The sequence below is a fragment of the Heterodontus francisci genome, chromosome 14 (genome assembly GCF_036365525.1).
Source record: "Heterodontus francisci isolate sHetFra1 chromosome 14, sHetFra1.hap1, whole genome shotgun sequence".
In the NCBI taxonomy this organism is placed as follows: Eukaryota; Metazoa; Chordata; class Chondrichthyes; order Heterodontiformes; family Heterodontidae; genus Heterodontus; species Heterodontus francisci.
In genome coordinates this window covers 38,311,952-38,327,545 of record NC_090384.1, presented here as the reverse complement: position 1 = coordinate 38,327,545, position 15,594 = coordinate 38,311,952, and the positions used below count along the sequence as shown (strand labels likewise).

Genomic DNA, 15,594 nt, shown 5'->3' with positions numbered 1-15,594 from the left:
TTCCTTCTGCTCGTTTTTGTCTCCATTTGCATGTGTGTATCGCATGTTAGCATGGGCGCATCGTGTATCCATAGGCGTTAACTGAATGACAGTTTAAGTTTAATAAATTTCAACTTTTCTTCTTTAAACCTAAGAAAGCCTGTTTGTGCTGGTTTCTTTGCTTCATAATTGGAAAGTGGTGAACAAGGATTCACCAAGGGGGAGCTAAAAACATGCTGTGTTTAAAATTAAACCCTGTTACGGCAAGACCAGGTGAAGGCTGAGAGGGACCCCTAGACACCTTTCTCACGTGGTTGTAACAAAGGCATCAGAGCACAGCCTGATCCAGTCCTCTCCTGATATCCACAAACAAGCACTTTCCAGTAGCAGCTGGTGGACAGCAATCAGATGGCAAAAACCTTCCAGCTATTTTCTCTGCCTAACCCAGAGCAGTGAAGTCAGTTACTTTAAAAAGACCCACTGGTGATATTTATAACCTCTCCCATCAAAACATTTAGACTAAGATGGAACCTAATTGAAAACAAACCCTTTACTAAACTCGTTTACATATCAGAAACCATTTGTATAGGGTATGGTAGCATTGCAGTAATCCAGAGGCCTGGACTAGTGACCTGGAGATATAAGTTCAAATCCCACCATAGCAGCTGTGGAAATTAAATTCAGATAATTAAATAAATCTCGAATAAAAGCTAATATCAGCAATGGTCACCATGAAACTACCATAATGTTGTAAAAACTCATCAGATTTACTAATTATCCTTTTGGGAAGAATATCTACCATCCTAACTAGGTCTGGCCTATGTATGACTCCGGAACAAGGGCAGCAATGTGGCTGACTCTTCATCTGCCCTCTGAAATGTCGCAAAGAACAACAAAACAGCAGATGCATGGGACCATTATATGCAAGTTCCCCTCCAAGTCATACACCATCCTGACTTGGAAATACAGCGCTGTTCCTTCATCATCAATGGGTCAAAGTCCTGGAACTCCCAACCAGCGAATGTACCCATACCACACAGACATCAGCGGTTCAAAGTGGCAGCTCGCCACCACCTACTCAAGGGCAATTAGGATTGGGCAATAGATGCTGGCTTTGCCAGTGATGCCACATCCAGTGAAGAATAAAAAATAAGCTACAAAAAAAAAAGCAGCACAAAAGGACAGGCCCAGGGATCAGAGCAGAGCAGCACAAAAGGAGAGGTCCAGGGTTCAGAGCAGAGGGCACAGTGATCAGGCTGTAAGTCTGAACTGAATGGGAGGGAAAAGAAAAATTGCAGAGTGACGCCAGAGAACTAGGAATCCTGCGGAATGAATATACTGGTAAGCAATTAATTTTAATTTTAATTAATCAACTGCAAGTAAAGACTAGATCAATTAATTAGTATAAAACTAAAGCCAATTCGATAATTTATTATATAATTACAATCAGTGTTTAATTAGTGAATCAGATCCAAAAGATAGTTAAAATTAAATAACAAGGGATAGTAACATTAAATAGTTCTGAATTTTTCAGTAAATTAACATGAAAAATATAGACAGTAACAGTTAAGTAAGACATTTAAGTTAACTCCCTATAAAATAACGAGACATCAACTCAAAGGAAGCAGTTGATTGGTGAGAAGCTGCTAAGTGTTGATTTATTTAAGTCTTAAATGACTTGACAGAAATAAACTTAATAGTCTAATAAATAGAGATATGGCAGGTCAACTCAGTGCCATGGAGTGCACATCTGCTCCATGTGGGAACTCCAGGACACTTATCGTGTCCTGGACAACCACATGTGCATGAAGTATCGTCAGCTGGTGCAACTCGAGCTCCGTGTTTCAGCGCTTGAGTGGTAGCTGGCATCACTGCGGTGCATCCGCGAGGCTGTGTTTCATGGATAGCATGTTTCTGGATATGGTCACTCTGCAGCTTAAGGGAGTGCAGGCAGAGAGGGAATGGGTGACCACCAGACAGTCAAGGAAGATCAGGCAGGTAGTGCAAGAGTCCCCTGAGTATAGCTCACTCTCCAGCCAATATTCAGTTCTGAATACTGGAGAGAATGATGGCTCCTCTCGGGAGTTCAGCCAGAGTATACAAATAAGATGATAGATCAGATGACTGCATCGCTGGACAGATGGTGTAGGAGGGAGGGCATTAGATTCCTGGGACATTGGAACCAGTCCTGGTGGAGATGGGACCTGTACAGGTTGGACAGAATGCACCTGAACAGAGCAGGGACCAACGTCCTTGAGGGGCAGTTTGTTAGTGTTATTGGGGAGGGTTTAAACTAACTTGGCAGAGGACTGAGTACCAGGAGGTAACATTAGAGAGGAAACACAAGTTGCACAAAGTGGGAGGAGACAGATAGCAACAAATAATAAGGGATGGGGTCAAAGTGAGAGAAAATGAAATAAAATCTAAATTCAGTTTCCTGTGCATATATGTGAACACATGGAGTATGGTAAGTAAGGTTGCCGAGCTGCAGGCACAGATAGTCACATGGGAATATGATGAGGTGGCAATGATGGACACCTGGCTTAAAAAAAGGGAAGGACTGGGGACTAAATATCCCTGGGTACAAGGTGTTCAGAAAAGAAAGGAGGAGGGGTGGCAGTATTGATTGAGAATATTAAAGTGCTGGAGAGGATGTTCTCAAGGGGTCAAGGATAGAATCTATTTGGTTAGAGTTAAGAAACAATAAAGGTACCATTACACGACTGGATATATTCTATAGGCCACCAATTAGAGGAACAAATTTGCAAGGAAATGAGAGAGGTGCAAAAACTAGACTAGTTATAATGGGGTCTTCAAATATCCTAATATAGATTGGAATAGTAATAGTGTATAGGGCAGAGAGGGAGAACAGTTTCTGAAGTGTGTTCAGGAGATTTTTCTAGCTCAGAATGTTTCCAGCCCAACAAGAAAGGAGGTATTGCTGAATCTGGTTCTGAGGAATGAAGAGTGTCAAGTGGTAGTAAGGGAACATTTTGGAGACAGTGATCATCATATCATAACGTTTAGGTTAGCTATGAAAAAGGGCAAGGAACAATTCAGGGTAAAAATAATTAATTGGGAAAGGCCAATTTCAATAGGGAGAGAACAGATCTGGCCCAGGTAAATTGGATCAAAGATTGGTAGAGAAAACTGTAACAGAACAATGGGCTGCCTTTAAAGAGGAGAAAGTTTAAGATCAGTTAAGGTACATTCCCACAAGGGGGAAAGGTATGACAAAAAAGGCCAGAGCTCCCTGGTTGATGAAAGAGATAGAGAGTAAGATAAAGCAGAAGAAGGGTGTGTATGACAGATGTCAGGTTGATAATACAAGTGAGAACCAGGCTAAATATAGGAAGTTCAGAGGGGAAGTGAAAATAGAAATGAGAAGCAACGAGGGAGTATGAGAAGAGTCTGGCAGCTAACATAAAAGGGAATCCAAAAATCCATCTATAGGCATATAAATTGCAAAAGGATAGGAAGAGGAGTCATTAGGGACTAAAAAGGTGATATATGCATGGAGGCAGAGGGCATGGCTGAGGTACTAAATGAGTTTTTACCAAGGAAGATGCTGCTGCCAAAGTCATAACAGGAGGTAGTTGAGACATTGGATGGCTTAAAATTGATAAAGAGGAGGTATTAGAAAAGGTGGCTGCATTTAAAGTTGGTAAGTGACCAGGGCCGGATCATATCTATCCAAGGATCCTGAAGGAAGCAAGGATGGAAATTGTGGAGGCACTGGCCATAATCTTCAAATCCTCCTTAGATATAGGGGTGGTGCCAGAGGACTGGAGAACTGCAAATATTACACTCTTGTTCAAATAAAGATGCAAGGATAAGCCCAGCAACTATAGGCCAGTCAGATTAACCTCAGTGGTGGGAAAGCTTTTAAAAATAATAGCCCAGGACAAAATTAAGAGTCAATTGGACAACTGTGGATAAATTAAGAAAAGCCAGCACAGATTTGTTTTAGGCAAATCATGTTTAACTAACTTTATTGAGCTTTTTGATGACATAAGAGAGAGGGTTGATGAGGGTAATGTTGACATGGTGTACATGGACTTCCAAAAGGTGTTTGATAAAGTGCCACGTAACTTGTCAGCAAAGTTAAAGTCCATGGAACAAAAGGGACACTGGCAGCATGGATACAAAGCTGGCCAAGTGATAGGAAACAGAAGGAGGCGGTGAATGGTGGTTTTTCAAACTGGAGAAAGGTATATAGTGGGGTTCCCCGTGGGTCGATATTAGCACCACTGTTTTCTTGATCTATATTAATGACCTAGACTTGGGTTTCAATATTTCAATATTTGCGGATGACACAAAACTTGGGAGTGAACTATATATATTGCGACTTCAAGAGGACACAGACAGGCTGGTGGAGTGGACAGACACGGGACAGATGAAATTTAATGCAGAGCAGTGTGATGTGATACATTTCAGTAATGAGAAAGAGAAGTGGCAATATAATAAAGGATAAAATTCTAAAAGGGGGTGCAGGATCAGAGGGACCCGGCGGTATATGGGGACAAGTCACTGAAAGTGGCAGGGCAGGTTGAGAAAGCAGAAGACACCGATTTAAGATGAATGACAAAAGAACCTACTGTGACATGAGGAAAAACATTTTTTTTACGTAGCAAGTGGTTCGGATCTGGAATGTACGGTCTGAGATTGTGGTGGAGGTTGATTCAACTGTGGCTTTCAAAAGAGAACGGGATAATTTAAAAGCAAAATACTGTAGGTGTTGGAAATCTGAAATAAAAACAGAAAGTGCTGAAAATACTCAGCAGGTTTGGCAGCATCTGTGGAGAGAGGAGTAGAGTTAACGTTTCAGGTCTCTGACCTGAAACACCACCATCTTCAAGTCCCACACTATCCAGACTTGGAAATATGTCCCTATTCCCTCATCATCACTGGGTCAAAATCCTGTAACTCATGACCTAACAGCACTGTGGGATTATCAACATCATATGCAGCGGTTCAAGAAGGCGGCTCGCCATCACCTTCTCGAGGGCAATTAGAGATAGACAATAAATGCTGGCCTGCTCAGCAATGCCCACATTCAATAAACAAATAAAAATGTGTAGCAGAGTTGATGAAAGATGTATTGGTCTGACTACAAATTAAACAACTGGCATTTATATGCATCTTTCGCATTCTGAGGATGTGCAAATCTGTTTCTCAGTCGTGACATTCAGTCACTGTTAGCTTGCTAACACAGTAACTAATTTTCACAAATGAGATAAGTGACCAGTCAGCCTGCTTGGTAGTGCTGGATCAAGGATAAATGTCGGCCCAGATACTGAAAGATCTCCCCTGGCTTTTCTTCAAATTGTGCCATGGAATCTATTATATTCATCTGTATAGGTAGATGGGAACTCAGTTTAATGCTTCATCAGAAAGACAGCAGCTCCATTATTGCAACACTCAGTACAGCATTGAAATGTCAGTCTCCATTGTGTCCACAGTGAAGCCTGAACCCTCAACCTTCTATCTCAGAGGAAGAAGTGCTATTAACTAGATAAAGCAGACCAATTGGGGACTACTTAATATTACACCTGTACTCGGGATTCCACACAGTGGGTGTTCCCAGAATATGATCTTTTCAATTGAAAGCCTGATTTTTGGTTCAAAAATATGTTTTATCTGCAGCTCAATATATTTCAAACCTGATTTAGTGGAGATACAATGACCAGTAAACAGATGACCTGGCATTAATAATGCTGGTATCTCCATGGCAGTTGTGTAAGGGTTGATGCACAGCCAGACCATGGCAAGTTTCAAACACCAACAGGGCATAGTCACTCAAACCCAGGCGTTATGCCTGTCACTGGTAGCATTGCCCCAACAAACACCCATATAGTTTCCCATGCAAGTCAGATCGACAATGCAATGTCAATTATTTCACAAGGTTTTCAATTCACTTTCATCAACTTTTAAATCAGGATCATTATCTTGAACGTGATACAAGTTTTATCTAAAAGGAGGCATATTGGTTATAATTAACAATGGAGTTACTGAATAACAAAATATTTTGTAATAATGATGACTTGATCATTTTAGTAAAACATTATCTTATGCTCACTGACCCCAAATCCTTATATCAGAGACTGTCAACAGGCATTGGTCTCCTGCTGATGTCAATCTTCAAGCAAATTAGCCCAAGTACAGATTTCATGCTAAGAAGTAAACTTGGTTTGTAAAAGTAACTCTGTAGAAAGTAATATCTTCAACTTTTAATAAATACAAATATCCTGCTGTTACCTTCAGATTCTAGTTTACAGCCACACACCCTAAACTGAGTTGGAAACTGCAGTATCAAAATATTAATCACAACTTACATGATTAATATCATTTGCTTCTGCTCCTACTTCAGGTCATTTGAGAATTTGTCACCAGACTGGATTACTCCAATGCTCTCCTTGCTGGCCTCCAAGCCTCCACAAACTTCAGTTCATTCAAATCTCTGCAGCACCAGATTCTATCCCATACCATATGTCATACTCATTCATCATCCCTCTCATCATTACCTCCATCCTGGTCCCACAAAGCCTTAAATTTGAAATTCTGTTTAAATCCCTTGATGCCCTCACCCACTCCTCATCTCTAAACCCTAAAAGCTCCCACCCACCCTCCATATGCATTTTGATGATTCCTGTATATTATGCACCCCTCTGCTCTTCGGTATCTGTGCCATCAGCCATCTAGGTCCCAATGTAAATTCCTTCTCTAATCCCCTCTCCTCCTCTAAAATCCTCCTTAAAACCCACCAGTGACCAAGTTCTACATCATCCATCCTAACTGCTCCTTCACCCTGGCACCAGTTTTTCACACACCCCTGTAACGTCCTGTGGGGTGCTTTTCTATGTTAAAGACATGATATAAATGCAAGAGGTTGTGATTAGGAAAATATACATCTTGAACTATTACCTGGTGCAGTCTACTATTCCTGAGTATGAGTCTTCATTAACTCCTCTTTGAAGAGATTGAAGTCTTGTCTTTATTACTGACGAGGAAGAAAAAAAAAGGAAAAAGTTCTTATTGTAATAGCAAATTACTGTAGGTACCAAATTAGCTTCAGCACGATTTCTCACATTGGTGCACAGTTCCGGGAATGCAGACTGCCCTTAAACAGCACCTCACCCAAGTGGCCGCTCTTGATGTGCGAATCCAGACACTGAACAGTGGAAGGTTGATGATCACAGCGGAGTCTCATTACATCCTGATTAAATATTGACAAACTCTGACTTTCTAGCGGATTCACAAAATAGTGATCATGACAAGGAATACTGGATGATTTTCTCTTCTGTAGCCTCGATGCACTGCAGTCAACTGTAATGTCCCTACTGCTGTCCTGCTGGGATCAGCTCACTTGAGAGCAGTTCGTGGATTGAAGCCCTGCAATCTCATTAAAAACACTGTTTTCTACTGGGCACCTTTTCACTGTATGTTCTGAATGCTGAATTCAACAACTTCAGATTTTAATCACACTGCCCATTTTCTCTCTAGCAGCAGGATAGCTACACCCGTACTTCCAAGCATGGGGGAAGGAGCGGGTGGTTGGGTGGGAATTCCTTTTCCATCGGTACAGGGTGGTCTGCACACTAGGGCTGGATTTTATAAGCTTGCTGACCTTCAAAAATGGTGGTCCGCACGTCGCAGAGCCACCACGATATTTAAATGGTCAGGGCGAACCGCACCCCCCCACCCCCCCTCCAGCAAAGGCGTCGTGCGCCACTGCGCAGGCGGCGATGCCATTTTTAAAAGGCTTTGAGCCCTAACGTTACAATTGTAATATTTAAAGAGTGATTTGAAGTTGATTTGGAAAAATTAAACTAATGTTTCTAGTCCCTCTCCCACCAACCCCCCAATAATTATATAATTCATTCCTTGCCCTCTCCGCCCCACCCCCCAAAATACTTACCTTGTGCACCTGATCTTCCCCCCCACCCCCCAAAAGTTCACAAACAATGCACTTTACCATTTCCCACCATCCCCTAAATCAATCGGATGAGTTTGACCCCATTTCTCCTGCACTCCCGCACAGAGAAACTTAACTGCTTCTCCCTCCCACCAGTGTCCCACCTCAGATCTCCGAACAGAGATCCGAAGGCGCAGCAGTGCTGACCACTGGCACCAATATTGAAGGGGGACGGACGGCGGGAGCGGGTGGGACATTTATTCATTAATTTACATTTATTTAAATATTTAGATTTGGTTCCCGTCGCTGAGTGGTTGGGGCGGGGGCCGCCACAAGGCCTTGCATGGGGCCGGGCATTTTCCATCCGCCCCCTCCACGACCCTAGATGTCAGCGGGGCTGTAAAATTCAGCCCCTGGTGTTCACCTGCTTTTTGTTCCACCAGAATCTTGGGCCACTCCGCTTTGCCAGGTTTTTATGCTCCCCTCTCCACTTTAGCTAACTTGCTTTAAGTATTCATGCATTCTCTGCGTCCCATACACATCTTTTATTTCTTTATTTTCTCTTACCGTGCTTCCTTTTGTCTTGCAATACTATCATGTCTGCAAGTTAAGCATCCCCTGTTCTGTAATAACTTGCTTACAGCTCATTCTCTCTCTTTTCTTGTACATGTGTTTTTTCTCCTGCTCTCTCAATCTGTTCTTTTTTTTTTATAAGCTTCTCGTTTGTAATATCTTCAGATTCTGGTCAAGGGCTACGGCTGAAATGAAAACTCTCACTGCCCAAGAAAACAGGAAATGTAAAAGTTTAGCCTGTATATAAACCACAATTTACACTGGCTGGTGTTCAAACTGTCCACAGCATTCCAAATTTCCTAGAATTACTCATCAAAGGGTAATTACTCATCGATGCCACATCCTTATAAAAGGGCCACACAATACATCAGGCTGTGATTTACTCTAGTTACCATGCAAGTTAATTGCATGGAGCTGGGTTACTGACTTTTGCCAAATCTCAAACCCAATGTGCTCAGAAGAGAGGCAGGGGAGTGGCTTCAGCTCTGATGCTTCAGTTCCAGCTATTAAAAACTTAATCAAAAATCTCATTTACTAGCACCAAAACATCAGAAGATACAGAACTGAATGAACTTCTATTTTTCAAATTAGGCTTTTCTGAGGAAAATGTCCAGAGGAGAAAAGAGATCATCTGCTTGGAAAAGGAAAGAGGAATCCAATGAGGGAGGGAAAAGCTGACGAGCAGCTTCAAAAAAGCACACTGTTCGAAAAAAGCTGGAAACTCAAAAACATTAGTACACTGTCGTGTTCTATTTGCTCATGGTAGAACAGAATTTAATATGGTAGATTTGCAGCTTCAATACTTAAGAAAAATTCTATGGAGGAGCCAGAAACGTTAATGGGTTCTTCAGTAACGGTATCTAAGGGCGAACAGCAGCTTTTAGTGCCATGTAATTTTTTTTAAAATAGTGAAATGGCATGTAAAATTTTTGGATGGCAGGGGTTAATTCTGCCTTCAAGGTGAAGAATGACAATTCTGACTATGGGACAAATGACTCTTGATGCTTAGTAGCAGCATTAGGCACTCCCTGGCAGACCAGATACATTCCAGAGCACTCTCAACAGAGTCAAAATTGTATAACGCAAGCCTCGTTGGTTAAAATTAGAGGACTGGTGTGGTGTGAAGGCATGTCAACCAGCAAGGTCCCTGTCTGTGTTCAATTAGCTATTGTCAGGAAAATCCTATATGCCAAATGGGACATATTAATTTCATCTGTTGAAAACTCACCGTAGACTTTTAATGGAAAAAATCCTACAAATTAACTTTTAAGAAAACTAGCAGCCACGTTGGCCACTGCAACTTACATTTGAAACACCAGGAGATTGGACTGGAGACAATAGTCTAACAGAAGCTCAGCCAGAACAATGGCTTGCCCCAAGTGATTGAATTACCTAGAATGGCTTTATCAGCATGGCCGTCAAGGCCATTCCCACCCACTGACTTTGAAAGAACCAACCCCCTCCAATTGTGGATGGACACCTGGGGCATGTAGCACCTTGAATTTCATTAGAAGATTGCAGAAAAAACCTCATTGCAAACAAGGGGGATTGATAGATCCACATGAATGTTGGCTCATCTGAGAAAACTATAGTTTTGTGAGACAGACAGCAGACAGACAGTAACTGAGGGTATAGCAGCGAAGACGGCAGCTGCTCCCCATGTCTCTCTTTCTCTCTCTTCCCAGAAAATACCAAGAAAAGAACTGGCTGCCACTGGGAGACCTCCTCCAAGCTCAGAAACTGCTACAGCCAGCAACCAGGGGAAGAGAATCAACAACCAATTCTGCCTTCAGAAGCCCTGAGCAAAGCAAGCCAACCACAGTGCACTTGGACCAGTGAAGACTTCAAGGCTACAGCTTCAACCAAGGACTTACAGACTGCATTTAAGTTCCATTTATTCTGAACTTTAATCCAACCACAAAATCTGTTTCCCTCTGTAATCTATTTGTGTATGTGTGTGACTCTTGTGTGAATGTGCGCGGGAATGTATAACATATTTTTAGTATTTTAAATTGGGTTACAGTGTTAAGTGTAATAAACTTGCCTCTTTCTTGATTAAACTCAAAAAACCTGTCTGATTGGTTCTTTGCAATCATATTAGAGGAAGGATAAAAGACTCACTGAGTTGGTAAGCATAACCACTGTTTTTAAAAAGGAAAAAACCCTGTTGCGATCAAACAAGAGAAGGGGCGAGAGGGAAGCCCGAGACCACCCGCCTCACCTGGCGAGTGATGCTGGGGATGTCAGTGTTGTTTGGGTCAGAGTTTTTTTAAATTGGCAATTATAATAACAGAGACATAAAAAACAAAGTAAATATGATCCTGACTTGCATCTTGCCCAGCCATAAGTTTTACTTACTGATCAAACTTTTATTGCTCTCAGGCATTCCAATGAATGGAACTTTCTGTTCTTGAAAGGTTTAAAGTGCATTCAATCTCCACACAGTCCATTGGGCAGTCCTGATTATCTGCTCATGGCTAATAATTAACCACAAGAATAATCCAGTACATCTCCAAGATTATTTGCTGGCTAGAACTGAAACAAACCAGGATCAAATGTCCACAAATTACTCTCTCCTTATTTATTTTATTCTTTTCCAGGATCTTAAAATGGTGGAACTTATTACATCCAACAATTTTCCCTCTTTCCCATGATGTACAGGCTTGTCTCACTTAACCCAACATCACCTAATCACTATTTCCTGATTTGTCTGATCTGTTCTTCTACTCTTTTCAACCTTGGTGGAATCTGGCACTATCACTTAGATCTCTTGACTGAAAAAAAAAAATCTTTGCTCTGAGGTACAGTCATATTTCAGACAAGATTTTATTCCTGTTGGGAGGGAACAGAACAGCAGCATTAGGCAGGGACTGGGGGTGGTAGAGTGGGTTAGTACACTGTTCTAGATCTCTGGAACACAGGTTCAAACGCAGTCCGGACTGATGAGAGAGAAATTATTCTTTTAGTAGTGTTACGACAGAGGCAAGAGGAGTGCACTGTTTATTCTAGTTTCACTTCTCCACAGGTCACAACATAGATTTAAAATTTTTCCCACTTGCCAATTATTCAATCACAGACACTAATTTTATCCCAGAAGAAAACACACCAACCAGATTTCTTTAATAAACAAAATTAACAGATTATAAAACAAGTCTTAACCAGTAATGAAGTAATGCATAAACACACAGATTGAAATATTAAAGTTCCATTTTTACACTCTCACTCACATATACACAAGAACACAAGAAGTAGGAGCAGATGTAGACCAAATAGCCCATCGAGCCTGCTCCACCATTCAATATGATCATGGTTGATCTTGGGCTTCAATTCCACTTTCCTGCCCACTCCCCATATCCCTCGATTCCCTTTGAGACCAAGAATCTATCTATCCCAGCCTTAAATGTATTCAATGATGGAGCATCCACAACCCTCTGGGGTAGAGAATTCCAAAGATTCACAACTCTGAGTGTAGCAATTTCTTCTTATCTCAGCCCTGAATGATTGGCCCCTTATCCTGAGACTGTGTCCCCACATTCTAGATTCCCCGACCAGTGGAAACGATCACTCAGCTTCTACCCTATCAAGCCCTTTCAGAATCTTGTATGTCTCAATTAGATCGCCTCATTCTTCTCAACTCCAGAGAATATTGGCCCAATTTACTCATCCTCGTCATAGGACAACCCCCTCATCCCAGGGGCCAATTTATTAAATCTTTGCTATACCGCTTCCAGTGCAAGTATATCTTTTCTTAAATGTGGAGACCAAAACTGCACACAGTATTCCACGTGCGGTCTCACCAAAGTCCTGCACAGTTTTAGTAAGACTTCTTTATTCCTGTACTCCAATCCTTTTACAATAAAGGCCAACATGCCATTTGCCTTCCTAATAGCTTCTGCACCTGCATGTTAACTTTGTGCGTTCCTTGTACGAGTACCTCCAAGTCTCTCTGAACATCAACACTTACCAGTTTCACACTTTCTAAAAAAAATTATTTTCTATTTTTATGACCAAAGTGAACTTCACACTTCCCTACATTATACTCCATTTGCCATCTTGTTGTCCACTCACTTAGCCTGTCTATATCTCTTTGCAGCCTATGTCCTCCCTGCAGCTTAACTTTCCAACGAGCTTTGTATCATTAACAAACTTAGATACACTACTCTGTCTCTTCATCCAAGTCATTAATATAGTTTAGTTTAGAGTTTAGAGATACAGCACTGAAACAGGCCCTTCGGCCCACCGAGTCTGTGCCGACCATCAACCACCCATTTATACTAATCCTACACTAATCCCATATTCCTACCACATCCCCACCTGTCCCTATATTTCCCTACCACCTACCTATACTAGGGACAATTTATAATGGCCAATTTACCTATCAACCTGCAAGTCTTTGGCATGTGGGAGGAAACCGGAGCACCCGGAGGAAACCCACGCAGACACAGGGAGAACTTGCAAACTCCACACAGGCAGTACCCAGAATTGAACCTGGGTCGCTGGAGCTGTGAGGCTGCGGTGCTAGCCACTGTGCCGATAGAGTGTAAATAGCTGAGGCCCCACACTATTCACTGCCTGTCAACTTGAAAATGCCTCATTTATGCCCACTCTCTGCTTCCTGTCTGTTAACCAATCCTCTATCACGTTAATATATTACCTCCAACACCATGAGCCCTTAACTTGCCTATTAATCTTTTATATGGCACCTTTTCGAATACCTTTTGGAAATCCAGGTATACTACATCTACTGATTCCCCTTTATCTACCCTACTAGTTACATCCTCAAAAAACTCTAATAAATTTGTCAAACAGGATTGCCCTTTAGTAAAACCAAGCTGACTTGTTTTGATCAGACTATGCTTTTCCAAGTGCAATGTTAAGACTTCTTTAATAATAGTTTCCAGCATCTTCCCAACGACTGATGTTAGGCTAACCGGCCTGCAGTTCCCTGTTGTCTCTCTACCTCCTTTCTTGAAACAAAGTGATTGATGACAACGCTACGTCATCAGAATGCGCCGCGGTGCGCACATGGTCTCGGGCCCTCTGCGCATGCGCTGCGGTCCGGATTGCCAGGACCAGTTTGCGCATGCACAGGCGACGTCATCGCGTAACGTCATCTTCCTCAGGTTGGCCTTTGCGCATGCGCAAACTGGTCCTGGCAATCCGGACCGCAGCGCATGCGCAGATGACCGGAGCCCGTGTGCGCATGTGCGTCAATCTTCCGAAAGCTTCGGCGCTAGTTTTTGAAAATGGAAGGAGAGGTTTCGTCGGGCATTTTATCTCAATTATTTAGTCATTTTGGAAATTTGCTTCATTTTTATTAGACAGAGGAGATTGTTCCAAGGTAAGTTGCTCTGAAAATACATTTCAAGGGAGGGGAAGGGGAGGGTGGGGGAGGAAAGGGAGGAGAGAAGGGGGGGGGAGGGAGGAGAGAAGGGGGGGGGAAGGGAGGAGAGAAGGGGGGGGGAAGGGAGGAGAGAAGGGGGGGGGAAGGGAGGAGAGAAGGGGGGGGGAAGGGAGGAGAGAAGGGGGGGGAAGGGAGGAGAGAAGGGGGGGGGGAAGGGAGGAGAGAAGGGGGGGGAAGGGAGGAGAGGAGGGGGAGGGGGTGGGTGAAGAGGGGGAGGGGGTGGGTGAAGAGGGGGAGGGGGTGGGTGAAGAGGGGGAGGGGGTGGGTGAAGAGGGGGAGGGGGTGGGTGAAGAGGGGGAGGGGGTGGGTGAAGAGGGGGAGGGGGTGGGTGAAGAGGGGGAGGGGGTGGGTGAAGAGGGGGAGGGGTGGGTGAAGAGGGGGAGGGGGTGGGTGAAGAGGGGGAGGGGGTGGGTGAAGAGGGGGAGGGGGTGGGTGAAGAGGGGGAGGGGGTGGGTGAGAGGGGGAGGGGGTGGGTGAAGAGGGGGAGGGGGTGGGTGAAGAGGGGAGGGGGTGGGTGAAGAGGGGGAGGGGGTGGGTGAAGAGGGGGAGGGGGAGGGGGTGGGTGAAGAGGGGGAGGGGGAGGGGGTGGGTGAAGAGGGGGAGGGGAGGGGGTGGGTGAAGAGGGGGAGGGGGAGGGGGTGGGTGAAGAGGGGGAGGGGGAGGGGGTGGGTGAAGAGGGGGAGGGGGAGGGGGTGGGTGAAGAGGGGGAGGGGGAGGGGGAGGGTGAAGAGGGGGAGGGGGTGGGTGAAGAGGGGAGGGGGTGGGTGAAGAGGGGGAGGGGGAGGGTGGGTGAAGAGGGGGAGGGGGAGGGGTGGGTGAAGAGGGGGAGGGGGAGGGGTGGGTGAAGAGGGGGAGGGGGAGGGGTGGGTGAAGAGGGGGAGCATGCAAAATGCAGGGACCAGACAGTTGCAATGCCTGAAGTACTGTGGAGAAGTAGAGAAAGCAACTGGGTAGGGGAGAAAGCAACTGGGTAGGGGAGAAAGCAACTGGGTAGGGGAGAAAGCAACTGGGTAGGGGAGAAAGCAACTGGGTAGGGGAGAAAGCAACTGGGTAGGGGAGAAAGCAACTGGGTAGGGGAGAAAGCAACTGGGTAGGGGAGAAAGCAACTGGATTGGGCATCCGCAGCTGGAGGGAAGGGCTGAATGGAGAGGGTCGGAAGCGAGAGGCCGTAGAGAGCCGCAGGGAGCGAGCGTGCGAAGACCTTGGTGTCACCGGGTCCAGGGACTGGCCAGTAAGTCTTTTGCTGTTGTGTTCATAGCGTATGCACAGAAAAAGGCACTCCTCTTCCGTTCCGCTGCTCCCCCCCCCCCCCCACTCTCTCCCTCTTTCTCCCCCCCCTCCCTCTCCCTCTCTCCTCTCCCTCCCCCCCCCCCCCCACCAACCCGGCACCGCTACCGCTGGTCTCCCCCTTTCTCTCCCCCCGCACCCCCAGCACCGCTTCCGCTGGTCTCCCCCTTTCTCCCCCCCCCACCCCCGGCACCTCTACCACTGGCCTCCCCGCGCTGCTCTCCCCGGCCCGCTCCACTCTCTCACTCCGGCCATTGTATTCTGCCACGTGTTTGTTAGTTTTCATCTCTGTGATTTTTTGACCAGTGCCATCTTTCGTACTGGCAGCTGCTGCAGTCGCAGGCTGTGACGTTTTCGTGGCACATGCTGTATCTGCGCATGTGCCAAAACAGCGCCACCTACCGATCGCGTTGTCAACAATTGCGGTCTTCTTGAA

General features: G+C 44.7%; 1 protein-coding gene across 5 annotated transcripts in view; it reads right to left on the bottom strand.

The window, feature by feature from the left end:
- The window catches only part of slc25a22a (solute carrier family 25 member 22a), a 165,476-nt gene that overhangs the window by 11,111 nt on the left and 138,771 nt on the right, over positions 1-15,594 (bottom strand). For all 5 annotated transcript variants that reach the window (XM_068046031.1, XM_068046035.1, XM_068046033.1 and 2 more), the window contains one exon: positions 6,904-6,979. In XM_068046031.1, the coding sequence (XP_067902132.1) occupies positions 6,904-6,979 (76 nt within the window). The remainder of the gene's footprint in view (positions 1-6,903; positions 6,980-15,594) is intronic.